The 17,539-nt window shown below is 36.5% G+C and overlaps 1 protein-coding gene and 1 long non-coding RNA gene across 2 annotated transcripts; one reads left to right on the top strand and one right to left on the bottom strand.

Moving 5' to 3' along the window:
- Positions 1 to 970: 970 nt before the first annotated feature.
- LOC133832338 (uncharacterized) lies at positions 971 to 1,893 on the bottom strand. The gene is made up of 3 exons (XM_062262697.1): positions 1,543 to 1,893; positions 1,067 to 1,261; positions 971 to 985 (listed from the first exon to the last, which is right to left on the bottom strand). Exons 1-3 carry the CDS (start codon positions 1,891 to 1,893, stop codon positions 971 to 973), a joined length of 561 nt encoding a protein of 186 aa, XP_062118681.1.
- Positions 1,894 to 10,002: 8,109 nt separating this feature from the next.
- Positions 10,003 to 12,982, top strand: LOC133829058 (uncharacterized). Its single transcript, XR_009891492.1, has 3 exons — positions 10,003 to 10,151; positions 10,767 to 10,992; positions 12,751 to 12,982. It is a non-coding gene; the product is annotated as an uncharacterized LOC133829058 (long non-coding RNA).
- Positions 12,983 to 17,539: the final 4,557 nt, after the last annotated feature.

Consider the following 17,539-nt stretch of genomic DNA (forward strand, 5'->3'; position numbering starts at 1 on the left):
CGACTCTCATAAGAGCCCTCCGAGCCCGCCTATGCTTCTGGAGCTGGTGAGGGGGATGGCAATGTGGTATCATCACATGGGCAAGTTACCTGAGCTCAGTATTCTTTTAGGGCGAGTTAGCTCATCTTTCTTTTCTCTTATTCTGTTTTTTTATATCCTTTGTAACTATGCGTTCACAAGCTGAAACGATTGCCTTTGGACTTAGTTCAAGGTTTATTTTTCCTAATGATATTCAAATATATGTTTGTGTATTTTTGTTACATTATGATCTATTTTGTTCCCCTTATTCTATTATCTTGCTATGCTTATGAATTTTAAATTCTTGCACACTCGCAATTATGGGTCTTTATATCGAGATTTGTTTCCAATGGTTTGGTGAATAATTTTTTTTCGATATCCTCGTTATACCTAGGAATTTGCCCGGCTAATAGGGTTATACCTATTACGAATCAGGTCTCAGACCTGGTTTTGTTCTGAAGTTTGTCTGCTTAATAGCATTATACCTGTTAGAAATAAAGTCTCGGACCTAGTTATGTCCAGGAGTTTGTCTGCTTAACAGCATTATACCTGTTAGGAATCAGGTCTCGGACCTGGTTATGTCGAGGAGTTTTTCTGCTTAACGACATTATACCTGTTAGGAATCAGGTCTCAGACTTGGTTATGTGTAGGAGTTTATAGTTGAATTTTGTTTAATTTCGTTCGTATTTGGAATTTCATTGAAAATTAGATTTAGCTATAAAAAGTTGTTGAATAATGAATTTTCCAAACTTTAAGTTTCAATGAAGAAAAACAGTTATTTAATCACATGAATATTTTTAAACTCATCGAGAGTTATATGCCCTCCAAGTAATCACAATTTATTAATATTCTAGATGGCTATTTCAAAATGAGTATGTGATACATCACAAGAATAAGATAAACACGTAGCCATCCTGTGTCATTTAAATTGAATGCCTTTTATAAACAAGCCTTACACGGAAAAATACTGAAAACATAAAAAACTAACAAAATTATCTTATAACTAATAATATTTTTTATCATGAAGAGCATTCCAGGCCCATGGTACCAACTCTCCACTTAGCTGAGCTAGTTTGAATGTTCCCTCACATAAAATCTCCACAATCTGGTATGGTCCATCCCATTTAGGTCCAAATACACCATCTTTAGGATCCTTACTTGCCAAAAACATTCTCTGAAGCACCAGGTCATCCATCTCAAATCTATGTCCTTTTACCTTTGAGTTAAAGTAACCCGTAATTCTCTGCTAATAATGGCAGAGTAGTAATTGTCATTCTTCCCACTTTTCTTCTATTAGATCCAGGGATGCGTCTAGCAGTTTTTGGTTTCGATTTTGATCAAAGGGTTTTTGTCTATGTGTCGTCACTAGCACTTCAATTAGGAGCATAGCCACACTTCTTAAGGTTAAAGAGAAGGGAGTGTGCCTCGTGGAGGTGCGGTATGTGGTCCTATAGGTCCAAAGTACTTGTAGGAGGTGCTTGACCATAATCCATTGGCTTCATCTAGTCTTTTTTATAAGCTCACCTTTGTGGTTTTATTTACGGCCTCGACTTGTCCATTAGCTTGCAGATATGCCAGTGAAGAGATACTCTTGATTATGTCGTACTTCTCACAAAATTTTGTGAAAAGATCACTATCGAACTGAGTTCTGTTATCAGACACGATCTTCTTCGGGAGCCTAAAGCAATACGAGATGTTCTTCACGACAAAATCCAGGACTCTCTTTGAGATTATGGTTGGCAAAGGCTTAGCCTCGACCCACTTCGTAATGTAGTCGATGGTGGCAACCGAATAACAAACTCCTCCTCTCCCAGTTGGTAATGAATGGATCAGGTCGATCCCCCATATTTCAAACGGCCAAGGCGATGAGATCATGGTTAACTCAATGGGCGCTGCCCGAGCAATTTTGGCAGAACGTTTGCATTTTTCGCATTTCGGTACGTACGAGGACAAATACTTTTTGAGTGTAGGCTACAATTAGGCTTGCCTCAATATCTTTAGGGCTAAGTTTTTCCCCCCAGCGTGGTCCCCGTAGAAGCCTTCATATATCTCTTGTAGAATGGTATGTGCTTCTTCAGGAAGAACACACCGCAAGAGGGGAAACAAATGTCCTCGTCGGTATAGAACTCCCTCAACCATAACATACAGTGGGACTTGATATATCCATTTTCTTTTGTCCTTTCGGTCATCAGGTAGTTTATCGGTTCTGAGGTATTCCACTATGGGGTTATCTGGGTCGGTATTGTTTTAATCAATCCGACGTCAACCGGTTCTTTCATTATGCCTGGTTGTTCTAAGAAATCCACTGGGACTACGTTTAGTGTATCCGCCTAATTGGTGGTTGCAAGTTGGGCTAAAGCATCAACATTGGAGTTCTACTAGCGGGGTACCTGCTCATTGGAGCATAACTCAAACTCAGGCAGCTCATCTTTAACCTTAGCTTGGTAAGCCACCATTTTGATACTTTGAGCTTGATACTCCCCTAATATATGATTAGCCATGAGCTGGGAATGAATATTACATTGAATTGCCTTCGCTTTCAGTTCTTTTGTCAACTGTAATCCTGCCAATAGAGCTTCATACTCTACTTCATTATTGGATGCTTCGAGCCCAAACCTTAGAGCTGTATGGAATTGATGTCCCTTAGGTGAGATCATAATTTTCCAGCTCCAGATTCGTTCTCATTAGATGACCCATCAACAAAGAGTTTCAACAACTCTTGCACCAATTTTCTCATTGGCTTCTTTGGAAAACCTTTACATTCGACCACAAATTCATCGAGTGCTTGACTCTTGATTGTTGTGCGTGGCATATACAATATCTCAAGGCCGAGATCAAGTAGAACACGTGTTTTTCTATTAAAGGATATTAGGACTCCGCCAGGTGAGTTTACTCACATAGTACACCGGTTTCTAAAACCAATTTTCCACTCGATCTAATACGGCGCTGATCACATTTTCTTTCACAGCTAGATGTAAGAGCAAACATTCCCCAACTACCGATTTTTATAGTATGGGGGACTCAGCCATGTGAGTTTTCTGATCTTGAAATTCTTGCTCGCATTCTTGGGTCCACTCATACTTTTGTTTCCTTTGAGAAAATTTTAAAATGGGAGACACTTGTCAATTGACTTTGAAACCAAGAGCTTTAGGGCAGCTGTTTTCCCAGTTAGGCTCTGTACTTGTTTACGTGACCTGGGCGAGGGCATTTCTAATAACGACCTGATCTTTTGTGGGTTCGCCTCTATCCCCCTTGTGTTGACTATAAAGCCTAGAAATTTTTCCGATGAAGCCCAAAAGGTACACTTCGGGGGGTTTAACTTCATGTCCTATTTTATTATCATGACAAAACATTCGTCTAGGTCAGATACATTGTTACAGGTAGTGTTTAACGCCCAAACGTGACTTCCACTTAGCGGTAGTCATAGTAGATCGGGTCGTCGATTCCACTAGGAGGCAAATGAATAAAGTTAATCAATAAATAAGTTTCGAGATAAATAATATGCGGAAAATTGAACAAGTGATGTTTTTGTTGTTTTTGAGATTTAGAGAATAGAAATAAAGATAGACTAAAGTGTGATGTAACAATAGGTAACAAGTAGGAAGGATCAAGAGTCACCAATATGCATACTTATTTGTTTGGTTCTTTGATTCATAAAAATTACACAAATAGATAGTTCACATCCCAACTATTCATTTGGAAGATTTAACATTAAAGCTCAAATATATTTCACATAAAATGTATTCAAGTGATTATTATTCTTTGCCATGGAAGGATGAGATAAATCTGATGAGAAATCTAAAAATGACATTATACCATTGGCAATAATGCAATAAAAGATTGGACATAAAACCTAACACAAATATTACTTTTACTATTTATAAAATACATAGAAAGAGCACGACTATTTCTATATAGATTTTAGCAAAAGTAAATATATATGAATGAGGTGGGGAAAATGATAAAGATATTATCTATATTCTTTTCACTAATTTGATAATACATAGAAAGTGCTTGACAAAATCTATATACTATTAGTAAACATAAATATAGATAACAAGATGAAGAAATAGAGATGAAAGAAAATAAATCACTCAAATATATAAACTTTAAGCACATGGTGAATCAAATATACCAAACAAAGTCATAGTGCATATAGGATCATCCTAACCTTCCTAAGAAGGTTAGCCTATTATGCAAGACTTTCTCATGAAATTCTAGAGAGAAAATATGAGAAATGAGACTAAAATTTGGTAGAGTTTTGCTACCTAAAAATTACATACAAAATGTGAAATGAGAGTCCCTATTTATAGATGGAGAAAAGGACTAAAAGAAATTAAACAACAAAATGGGGTTTACAAAATAAATCTGAAATATTAATAATAAAATATGATTTTGAAAAATCAAATCTTATTATAAATATTAACCTAGTTATTTTGGTGCATGGTCAATATGCCCTTTTCTAAAATACCACAAAGTATGAACTTTAAAGCTCAAAATAGCAATTTTGCAAGGACCAATACCCACAAAACATGGGTTGACAGTGACTGGTGGTAGAGGAGGGTTTTGACCCATTCCCAGCCCATGGGGAGGCACCACGTGGACGGCTGGCTGGGAGAGAGTGAGTTGGTTGCTGCATTGGGCGTGAGAGGCTTTCAGCTGCTGGAGATGCTTCGGGCTGGCTGGCTGGAGATGGGCCTTCAGGCTGGCTATGTTGGGTCGCTGGATTCGTGGAGGGGCTGGGTGAAGGAAAGGAGTTGGAGAGAGGTTGATGGGCTGTTCCTTCGTTGGGCCTGCGTTGGAGGTGCGTTGGGCCGCTGGGTTGGGAGCTGGAGGAAGCTGAGGGGAGTACCAGGTCAATGGGCTGGAGGAGAAGGGGTCTGCTGGGCTTCAGATGGACATGTGGCGTAAGGAGGAGGCGCCACTTGGTGCGCATGCAGTGGGAGCTCCCTAGGCCTGGGCCAAACGGGTCTTGGCAATGTTACTTCAAAAATGCCACAATTCCACTATATTTTCAGTTCTACTTCTTCCTTTCTTGCTTTCTTTTTTTTTCTTTGTTTCCAAGTGCCAAAATACACTTTATTTTCTACAAAGTATAAATAAATTAAATTAAGATCAAATATTTCCAATGTAAGAATATATCACATTAATTCCATGAAAATATTAATTAAAACTTAATTTATTTTGACAATTAAAATAAAAAATGTGCATTTTCACCACTAATCAGGAAGTCTTTGATTTAAGGAGCATATCATCGACAAACACTTCCATGTTTTTCCCAATCTGATAAAAAACATTTAGTTGTCTAGTCGTTGTTACGTTGCACCAACATTCTTCAGCCCAAATGGCATAACCTTGTAGCAATATACGTTATGCTCATTCATGAAGCTAGTGTGATCTTTGTCTATAGGTTTCATCGTGATTTGGTTATATTCAGAATTTGCATCCCTGAAAGACATGAGCTCATGACCAGCTGTTGCGTGTACCGATTGATGGATTCATGTAGTGGAAAATAATCCTTAGGACATGCCTTATTGAGGTCGGAGAAGTCAATGCAAGTTCTTCACTTCCCATTGGGTTTTACGACCAAAACAAGGTTAGCAACCCAGGTCGGATATTTTTCTTCACTGATGAATCCACACTTATGCAGGCGAGCTACTTCTTCTTCTAAAGCAACTGATTATTCTTTCCCCAAAAGCCTTTGTTTCTATGCCTTTGTAGGAACATTCCTTTCCACATTTAGTGTATGCATTATTACATTTAGACTGATTCTCACCAGGGAAAGACATCCAGGTTATTTCTCAAAAACTCGACCAACTCCTTCTGCCTTTCTGTTCCAAGATTTTTTTCCAACTTTTACTACCCTTGAAGGTACTTCTGGGTCGATGCTGATTTCTTCGAGATCTTCCAACACTTGGAGCACAGACTTGTCTTCACCTAATCTTGCATCAATTTCGTTTTCCTGGGCGACCTCATTACTTTATTCCTGAGGTTCTTCTGCCACATAGGAAATTTACACTACCTGAGGCTCCTCTCCTCCATCAATAATAGCCACGAGACTGGGTTGTGCTTTTCCCTTCATGGAAATGTTATAACATTCACTGGCAGCGAGATGGTCTCCTTTCACTGTACATATACTTGAGGTTGAGGGGAGCTTCATCGCTAGGTGTCGGATCGAGTTCATATCCTCAAAAGTCCACAACACGGGTCGTCCCAAAATCACGTTTTATGTGGCTGAGCAATCGATTATGATGAGCTCGAGCATTTTAGAAACAATTCATGTGTAATCCCCTAGCGTAACTACAAGTCTGATCATTCTTATGGTTGTCGTTTCTTATCCTTAGAACCCGTGTAGGGTCATTGAGGTCACCTTAAGATCAGTTACAGACAATCCCATATTTTCTATGGTGGATTTGAATAGCACGTTTGAAGAGCTCTCGTTATCAACCAGTATCCTCCATACAATTTGATTGGTGAGATGAACGGTTACCACTAACGAATCATTATTCGAGAATTGAACGTGGCTAGTGTCCTCTTTTGTGAAAATGATTGATTGTTTCTCCAACCGTTGTTGTTTTGATAACCTTTCCTCCAGAATAAATTCAGTATTGTTGTGGGTTTTAAGCTCCTCTTTGTACCTTTTTTGGGCCCCATTATTCGTGCCTGCCAAATGGGGTCCTCCGGTATAGTTGTTATATCCCCTCTTACTTTTATAGAGGGCACGACTTGCTTCACCTGGTCTGTCTGAGCTCGGGGTTGGCAGTCTTAATTTTTTGAAACTGGATCAGTATTTTGTCTGGTTGGATGATTTGGAACTACTTCGTTTGGGGCATACTAGGCTAAGGTCGAGCTTGGATGAGAGTTTCGATCTCGTCCTTTAGTTGTCAACAATCATCAGTATTATGTCCGATGTTGTTGTGATATCCGCAGAACATAGTCAGCTCTCTTTTCACCCTCTGATGTCTCAAAGGCTCTGGCTTCTTCCATGGAAGTCTATTAGAGTTTACAAGAAAATATACTCTCGCGCATCATTCAGGTCGGTATAGGTGGTTCCATTCTGGTCACCCTCACCAATCCCCTTCCGCTTATTGTTACCTGTCGAGTTATTTTGGGCAGCAGGTTGAGCCATAGCTGCAACATCCGCCACCGCTCCAGTGGGCCGAACAGTGGTCTGGCTGGTTCTTAGAACATCAGATCATGCCTCCTCCAAATTTATCGATTCCCGAGCCCAAGCCCGAGCCAAGAATTCATCCACACTCTTTACTCCTTTTCTTAGGAGTTCTTGCCATAAATCACCTCCTAACGTGATCCCTGTCCTCATTTCCATGAGCTTGTAACTATCATCAACATCCCTAGCTCATGCTGTTGCATTGGTGAACCTGTTCAGATATGCTTTTAGGGACTCACCAGGTTACTATTTTATGTTAGCCAGCGAATCGGCCTCAACGCGAGTTTCTATCACAGCTTAGAAATGTCTCTTAAATTCGGAAGACAATTTCTTCCAAGAGGTGATTGAATGTTTTTTGTACTTGTTGTGAGGAACAAAATACATCTTAAGTCGAATCATTCATTGTGGGCCATCATTAACGTATTTAATGTCCTAAGGTGGTTGGACGAGTTAGTGTTTCCATCTTATTCGGGCATGGTCGACATCCTGAAGCCAACAAGATACATAGTTTCAGTGTTATTTAGAGGAAAAGGCTCGAGCTCCTCATCAGAATCACAACCATCAAATCCTTTTCCAGATAAGAGTCTCTTCATTTGTTCTTCCATCAAGGCCAGTTGCTCTAGGATTGTATACTTGGCCACTATGTTATTTGGGAGCTGATCTCCAGCCCCTAAACTATTGTATGCATTAAATGGGTTATTTTCCCTCCAAGCTTGAGATTGAATAGGTGGGATATTCCCATTGTCATGTACGATAGACAGATTTCCCCTGTGCTGAGTATAACTCAAATCATCTTGGCGAACTGGATATCTTCTTTATGAATTCAAATGATCACACAGGTCAGGGTGTGGGTCGAAATGAAGACTTTGTGTGGAGCTTAAATGACTCCTCAGGTTTCTCTCAGACATGCCTCTATGCTGGCTCTCTATCTTGTAACTTTCGTTAACGAAACTTATAGACTGTGGTTGGGATCGAGGACCTGGATTATTAACGCGAGGTCGTGGGACATAGATGTCTTCTATGGGAGGAGGATTTCTCTTGCTATCCCCATGAGCTGGAGCGTTCCTATGCGGGTGACGTGGCGTCGAATGTCGAACTGGTGATGGCAGATGTCATAACGGTGAAGTTATCCTCGTCCAATCGAGGTGAACTAGGTTCTCCCATCTCTGTTCTACCCTAATGTCTCGGGTTGGAGGTAGAACCAGTTCATTTGTGTGTGGCGGAGGCTCTGATCATGGAACTGATGGATTTGCTGGGGTGTTTTGCCTCCTTCAATTGGTCCCAGATCACCTTGTTGGGTTGTTCTGAACATTTCGTGGCATCTGTTCAGAAGGCCCGAAGCTCGGGGTCGCAGTTTTGAAAGATCAGCAGACATGGGGCTGATGGTTCCTATTAGGATTGGCAGGTTGAGTATTCTGCTAATTTCACGCAGAAGGTGTGGACCTCAGAGTTGCAGTTCTAACAGAGCAACTGAGATCGAGTTAGTTATTCCTGTGGGACCTATGGGAACCACTTTTTCTCCTTCTGATATTAACATCAGTTTTCGGAAGGGGTAATCGCACTACAACAATTTTTAGTATATATTACATTAAAAAATAACACTTATTTAAAAGTGCTATTAATAAGCAATTAAAAAAACACACGACCGAATATGTGAAATTTCATTTGGCGCCATATGAAATATATAACTAGGCGCCAAATGAAAATAAGAGACACGGAAGCACACAGTAAACTAGTCTCAGCCTCCATTGAATCCCTAATTTCTGGTTTCGTTTCTTTGCCTCTCTTTCTTTCTTTCTTTCGTCTCTTTGCTTCTCTTTCTTTCTGGTTTCCTAGTCTCTTTCTTTGCTTCTCAGCTTCTCTTTCATGCTTCTCAGCTTCTCTTTCTTTCTCTTTTTTTTTTCGTCTACACAACCAAGCAGAGCATCGCTCAACAACCCTTTTATTCAAACTTCACTATTTATTCTTCTATGTCGTCTAAAATTATGAAAAACCCGAAGAACCATTCTTTCAGGATCTGGGTTTTCACTTCCTCGCCTTTTTTCTTCATGGGTATGTCAATTTCTTTACTGGGCTTTCGTTTTTTTTCCATCTTCTTTATTGTGTTTTCTTGATCTTTTGTGCTCTGATGTGTTATGTATAGCTTTAGGTGAAACCCATTTGGGAATTTCACTGTTCAGGTTACATTTTTTTTCTTTCCTTTCTTTACAGCGTCACTGCATTTTTAAGCTCTTCAGTTTTTTTTTTTGGTTGAGTTTTTTTTAAATTGGACCAAGAGGTCTTGGGGGTTCTTAAAAGGTTCCAAGATTTGGTTTAGCTTTTCAAAAAATGTGAGGAATTTTTTTATAGGTGAAAGTAATTTCATTTTAATTTTGGAGCTGAGAAGTTTTCATATTTGGCATCTTGATGCTTTCCATTCCTTAATTCCTTTAGATTTATTCTTTATTTGCTTGATCAGCCAATTTATGGTGTTACCTTTATTCAAGCTTATTGAATGCTAGTAAATTCCATGTCTTTATCATTTATTTACCATCACGAGTATTTACAATTTCTAAAGGTATGGTTGATTATTTTTGTCCAATATTTACATTATCAATCCTTTTATGCTGTAATTTACCTTGGTCTGTATGTTGAACAAGGAAAATCTCCATATAATTTTTTTATAGGTTAACATTTAGCTCAAAGCTGTTCCTTTAACCCTATTGATTTGAACTTGTTGAGTTTTATGGCTTTCAATATATGTAGAAAGCTGATGGCACAACCGAAGTATTGATGAAGAAAAAAACTTAGAAGTGAATTGGTTGAACTCTAAGGAATAGTTTGAATGATCAAGTTGAAAATGGCTACAAATATGACGACTGATCAAGGTCCTGATAGAAATGGTACTGTGTGGACTATAGATCAGAAGCTTGATCAACCCATGGACGAAGAGGCTAGAAAGCTTAAAAACATGTACACAGAAAAGGTATACTTGTTTCTTGTTCTTGGAGATCTCTTTCTCTTAGTCTTTCATCCTTTTGAAATACCTATCAAAGTCAAACTCATGATACCTGGAAAAATGTTTACTTCAAAAGCTTTGGATTTTTCTCACAATATGGGAAATCGTCAAAATGGATATTACCGATATAGAAGGGATTGCTGCAATATAGTTGTATGCTTGTGCTCAGGGTAGATTACAATTCTCTAGGCCCTATTTTAATTTCCTGTGGGATGTATTCTGAAAATGGCGGGCAATGAGATTAATGAATTTGATGAAATTGAGCATATTATGATAGTTGCATGGTTCCTTTACTGAATTGCTTTTGTTTTGTTTAGAAAATATTAGCACTGATACTTCTGTATTTTTCACTTCTGAGCTAGACGTTATTTGTGCACATCTTACTTCATAGAAAGAATGTAGAAATACGCTTCTCTCAAAATTTTATTGTTGATTTGTATGTTCTACTTTAATTTGCTTGTGCGATGCATTAAAAATGGCCAGCTACTAGCCATGAGAGTAAACAAAAATTTATAGAAATTTAGCATGTGATGCTACGTATTTAGTTCCTTTGTTAATTTGGTTTTGTTCTATCTTGTCCAGAAGCTTTCAGCAGTAATGCTTCTGCAACTTGCATTCCAGAGCCTTGGAGTGGTATATGGAGATTTAGGCACATCTCCGTTGTATGTTTTCTACAACACTTTCCCTGATGGAATTAAAGACCCAGAAGATTTGATTGGAGCTTTATCTTTGATAATATACTCGCTTACTCTTATTCCGCTTCTCAAGTAGGTGCTAATTGTTTGTAGAGCAAATGATAATGGTCAAGGTAAAGTGTTCTCAACTTGGAAAGTTGATTTGCCGAAGTTAATCTTCTAATGCTTGCATATAAATTTTATATATTTCTTGTTAAAATAAATTGAAAAATGAAGATACAAAGAAACAGGGATTATTTATGAATAGCATGATTGAAAAATGAAGATACAAAGAAACAGGGATTTAAGTATTTATGTTTCAGAGAAGAAATATGATAATCTAGATGTTGTTTATGTATTTTATGGTATTTTATAAGAAACAAAACTTTCATTAAATTTCAAAAAATTATGTATTTATAGTTACAAGAATGTGATGTAGTATCTTTAAATACAAGAAATCGAAAAAACTTAAACTCTATTTAAAGAAACCAAACAAAGCTAACACCACTAAAAAAAATATTAGTCCAAGTAAGAGTAATTAGAGAAAGGAGAAAATCCTTGAATTTCATTTACTGAAGCTCAATGGTAAGTTGAAACCTAATCCTTTTCTACAATGATATCATATCTTTGATGACCTCAAAAGATGCATCATCACATTGTTCCACATTACAGCCACGATCTCGCTTTTACCAAAAACATAAAGGTTCTCCATCTATACTGTCTCACATATTTTAGGTAATACCCAACATAATCAACTTCATTCAACAATTCACATCATAATGATCTAGCTTTGCTGCAATGCTGAACAGATGATCCAATGTTTCAGTTATGTTTATACAAAACACACCACAAAGGTGAGAGGGTTAAATGCAAACTAGTTCACAAGTACTAGTCTTATAATAAACTAGCCGAACAAAAGCGTCAACTCTGATTGGAATGGATGGTATTAAAATGCTAATAAAAATAAGGAGATTGCCAAAGAATATTAATGTCAGACTAAGATTTACAAGGATAAAAAGCCCAGAATTTTCACATGTCCAACAATTTTTTATCTAGAAAGGATTCCCCAATGTAAAAACTTGCCAAAATATTCAGCAACAAAATTAAATTCCCTGTTTCTGTCGTTTAAATTATGGTTGATTAAATTTCCAGTTAGAATGCATTACTATTGAGTGTTTATGTCATTTAATATGCAATGGTCTGGATAGTATTACTGTATATTTTCTCTTGTACTTTTGAAGCCATTTGAATTTTTTTAATTATTTTTAATCTGTAAAAAGGTGGTAGGTTGTATTACTGTAGATTTTCTCATGTATTTCTGAAATTTGAATTTTTTAAAATTATTTTTAATGTGGAAAGGGGCTTTATGAACAAGTCATCTCTGCTTATGGAAATTGATTAATGGGAGAGTTTTCTTGAAAAAATAAAAATATGAAAGGGATGTTGTATGAATTTGTGTTTCGTGGATATACAAATTTCTGGTTTCATGGAATTGGTCTGTTTTTGTTATTTATGGGAAATTTGGTTGGAAAGGAATAAGAGAATTTTTTAAGAGGTCTAATTTGATGAACTTGTTTGGATAAATTAAGAACAAGGTTTTCTTGTAAGTTTGTTCATTAGAAATAATTATTTCTGTTCTATATGTAATATTGCTACCAAGGCAAGATAATTAGATCTTGGATTAGTTTCTTCTGCAATTTTTCAATGTGTCAGTCTTTGGCTTCTACAAAAGTTTAGATTTACTTTATCAAATTATTAGCAATTCTATAAACATAGATATTCCTTGTAAGACAGGTATGCTCTATGTTTGTTTTTTCCCCCGAATATTATGCCCCTTTGATATCATCTGCTTGTTTGATAATCAATTACATAGCAACTTACTCGTTATGCAGGCGGAACTTTTGCTATCTATTCATTACTCTGCCGACATGCAAAATTGAGAACTATTCCTAATCAAGACCGAAGTGATTTGGAACTTACAACATATAGTCGTTCTACATTTAGTGAACACTCATTTGCCGCAAGAACCAAGAGGTGGTTGGAGGGATATGCATTTATGAAGAACACAATGCTTATTCTTGTCCTTATTGGCTCTTGTATGGTAATTGGGGATGGAATTTTGACTCCAGCCATTTTAGGTCTATATTTCTTTGTTCTGATTCTCTTCAGGAGAGAGCAGAAACCCATTTTAATAACTGTTTAAGGATACCTTCACCTAATTCCTTCTAATATTTTTGTCTCTTGACCAAAATTTATAAAAAGAAATTGATATAAAATTGTTGTCCAATCATAGTACCAGCTGTCAGCTTGTTGCCTTTTACTTTTTCCCTGAAAGCTCCTTTGCTATTAAATCTGCCATATATACCATACAACTTTTCAAGGACCACAAGAGTGACAATTTGTATAGCCATGCCCATTCTGCCCCATATACATACACTATGCCATAGGCCACCTTTCAAAGTGTTTCACTTGACTATACTTGTTGATGATCTCCTTCCTACCCTTTCAAACAAGTCAAACTTTCTTGGTTCAATTAGAAGATACTTTTTCGATTAAAAAAATGTAATGTTTATGAGATACTTAATTGTAATGTTCTTTTGCAGTGTTGTCAGCTATTGGTGGGATTAATGTTGGCCACCCCATGATAAGTAATGGTATCTACATTCATCCGAGTTTGAATATTTTCTATTATTTGGTGCAATTCTATCTTTTCCAATTCTGAAATTTATTATGTTTCCGTGTCAGACATAGTTGTACTTGTTGCTGTTATTGTCCTAGCCATTTTGTTTAGCATTCAACCATCAAAAAAGAGTGTGGAATAGATTAAAGGTGGAAAAGAAGTTTAAAACCTGATATTTTTACTGGTCTACTGGTCTGATATTTTTACTTAATCGTTTTCAATCATGGGGTATCCAACAAATAATAATGCCAAACAAGGAGAAACTTGCATTATTTATATCCTTGGGTTATAGCAGCTCAAGATGACTTGGGGCCCTTTCTGAGATTCTTTTAGTTTGCTGCAATACTTAGCATCTAATGATGAAATTATGGGCTAACTGTGGTACAGGTAGAGCTTTATTTTTGGGAAGATGACACAAGCTCAACAGTTGACTTTTACAGTACCAGAAATGAGGTAGTTGCTTTGAATTCAATCCTTCGGGTTGTTGAGAATTCACTTGATGGTCAGACACAAATACAAAAGAATATCCTGCAAGAATTACGTAATGCTGTTGTTGATATGATTGGTAACTGTTCGGATGCGAATAGTATCAAGTCTGTGATTGTAGAAGACCACAGCTGTGACAAAGAAAAGTGCTTGGTACAATGGGGTGAAGACAATGGCATGAAATCAAGGTTACGGATTGCCTGTAAGGATTTACCCCTCTCTCTCTCTCTCATATAAGGTCTTTGTTAATCAGGTATAAAGTGTTTTTGCAATTGTGTCTTTTGTGGATTGTGGTTCATTTGGGAAAAGGGAAGGTTTATAAAGAGTCAATCTTTGGCTGCAAAAATTTTCTATCTTATATAAGTGGCCAAGTTTGTACATAAGGGAAGGTTACTGGGAACAATATCATGTTTTCTTATGTCTCATTCATCAATGTAGACGTGGAAGGAGCGGGAAGAGGAGCCATAGCAAGAGAAGATCTGAAAGCTGGAGATACTGCTTTGGAGATCCCTACCTCTTTAATCATTTCCGAGGAGCTAATGAAGAAATCTGACATGGTATGATTGTTAAATGGAATTATTTTACAAGTGCTCCAAGTTTATGTTTATCAATTTTATTTTGAACTTTTCTCATGCACAAGGCAGATATAGCTAATAAATCACAGTGACTATTTGTAGAAATGTTGACCATTAATTTAAGACAAAGATGAGTTAGTCAAAGCTCAAACTGATGGTAAATGACGATCTATCCCCATCCGTCATATATTGACTAGCCTTCAATGTAACAAAAAATAAAAATAAAAATCGGAGGCCTCATGTTCTTTTGAACTAGCTGGAAAATTGTCACAGTTTATCCTTATGTTTAGTGAACCACTTAGATACAAAATTACCCTCTGTTTTTCTATATAGAAAAAAAAAACAGGCAATTTTGACTAGTCCATTTGGGTAGCAAACCAAAGTATGATACAAAATCATCCTGTGTTTTTCAAAATAGAAGATGGTGATCTTCTGTCAAGAAGTATTATGTGATCACATCAACCACTAGGAAAACATAATTCAGTCCAGTTATTCAAGTATTTAGAGATTGTTAAGCATAAAGAAATTCCTAGTTATGCAGTGAGAAAATATCATTCATCCTATGTATCAAGTTGTATTAAACTTTTATGACTGGCTAATTTAGCATAAGAGTTTCTCGATATGAAATATAGGTGAATGAATCCAAGGAAAATTTGTTACACATACCTAGTGATAATTTTTTTTATCCCCATCTCTATTTGGCAGTAATTCTTGATTTCTTGTTTGAATGAAAAATGTGCACCTGTGTTCTTTCTTTCTTAATCTATTTATAGTATTAGCGTTTGGATGGTGATTTCATACCAATGGGTATTGTGCATATATTTGTAGATCCACATGTAGCGTAAGCTTATGATTTATATGTACATATAATCATGGAGACATTTGTATATACCTTTTAGTAAAAGCGGTAGCATAAACAAAATGATTCTCTAAAAGTCCATTAAGATTTAGTGTTCTCCTTAGCCTTATTTTTTTCCCTTGGTGGCGGACTGGTCACATAACATGAATGCTGTGCTTGTGCATTAGTTGCACCACATTGAGAGGGTAAAGAGTCATTCAAAGGGTCATTATTTGTTTGTTTAAAATTTTCTTTTTCTTTAAGATTCTCTTCCTCATCATACCATTTTTATCTCATCACTTGACAAATATTGATGTTCTCACTTTTGCATGGATTTTTGGGTCAGCCTTTTCTCTTCTCTCAAAAGGCAGTATGTTCCTAGGTGGGCCCAAATAAAAGTTATTGTCCCTAACATCTCAAATTGTTTTTTTTTCAACATCTCTTATTGACTTGCATTAGAATCTACTTCCCCAAGCTGTATCCAGTGAAGTGATTAGAACATAACTTTTTGGAAAATCTAATTCAGACAGGGCAGCAGTATATACATGCACATCGTAGTAATCTTAATTTTGACATTTTGTTTTTGTACGTGAGAGCCATGTTAACATTTTGATTTTCCTGAAAAACGTAGGGACTGACTTCAGTAATTTGAACTCTGCATTTTACAAAAGGGACAGCTGTTGTAATAGTCATGTTGGTGACAACCTTTCTCATGATTTTAGTGATGATACTAGTGTGGTGTTGCCATTGGATTCTTGTCTTGATCTTCACTGTCTTATCATTAGCAGTGGAGTGCACGCACTTCTCCGCTGTAGTCCTCAAGGTTAATCAAGGCGGGTGGGTTCCTCTCGTGATATCAGTAGTATTCTTCGCCATCATGTATATATGGCATTATGGTACCCTGAGATGCTACGAGATTGAGATGCATAATAAGATTTCAATGGCATGGATTATTGGACTTGGTCCTAGTTTAGGGCTTGTTCGTGTGCTTGGAGTAGGATATGTGTGCTGTGTGTCCCTGAATTCTATCACTTCTTTTATCTAGGAGGTATGTTTTTCAACCTGATTTGAGTATCTCTGTTTTGGTAGGGTGTTTTCATAAATCCAGCCTTCATTGAGCCATTTGGACTTACTTTAATTGAGGTGATTATTTTTAACTTTGGTTTCAGATATTGATTAATGTGAAGTCCAACATGATCTCTTTTATTTATTCTACAAAAGGGAAATAAATTACTAATACAGAAATAAAAAAGTTAAAAAATGCAATTTGGTGGTGCAACTGTTTTGTGTTCTCATTAACTGGCCTTTTTTTTTTATTTGCTCATAAGCAGTTGCTTCAACTAAATTGGGGAAGATATTGAACTCCTATGCCATTTTAACTTGTCCTTTCACTGTGAATCTCTCCTATGCATTCCTAGTAAATCTAACTTGTCCGATGCAATTGTTTAAATTCTGCAGCCAGACTTGAATGTGAGGGAAAAGATACTAATCATAATTGACACATGGCAAGAAGCCTTCGGGGGACCTCAGGGGAGATATCCTCAATACTATGCAGCATATAATGAACTGAAGTTAAACACCACACTAGGATTAGACACAAGATAGATGCAAAATAAAGTTATAATATATAATTGCATGGTCACCTGATAAAGTTATAATTAGGTAATTAACTTTTTTTATGTACTATTTCAGTTTACTATAACTTTAAGTTGAAGCATTAATTATTTAAATTTTGTTGTAGCTAAGCAAATGAACTCACAACAAAGACAAGTGCATAAAGGATGATGAATTGAAGGATGGAGCAAGTTTGGTTTACTTTTGTGTATCTTGTAATGTTTCTATTTTTCATTTTTGAAGTAAAAATTGTTCAAGATTATAAAACTTTATTATGTTATGTTTTCAAACTTAAGTTAGAACTAAGATCTCATGAAGTAGACACATTCATGGTTTGAATTAGTTATTGTTTAATGTAATACTTATAGTTTATCAATCTATTGAGAATTACATTTTATGATTAATTTTGAATTTTTTTATCAAAATACAATAATGAAAATCTTTTAATTAAAAAAAAACCATATAAGTATACTTATCAAAATACAATT

The sequence above is a fragment of the Humulus lupulus genome, chromosome 4 (genome assembly GCF_963169125.1).
Source record: "Humulus lupulus chromosome 4, drHumLupu1.1, whole genome shotgun sequence".
Lineage (NCBI taxonomy): Eukaryota > Viridiplantae > Streptophyta > Magnoliopsida > Rosales > Cannabaceae > Humulus > Humulus lupulus.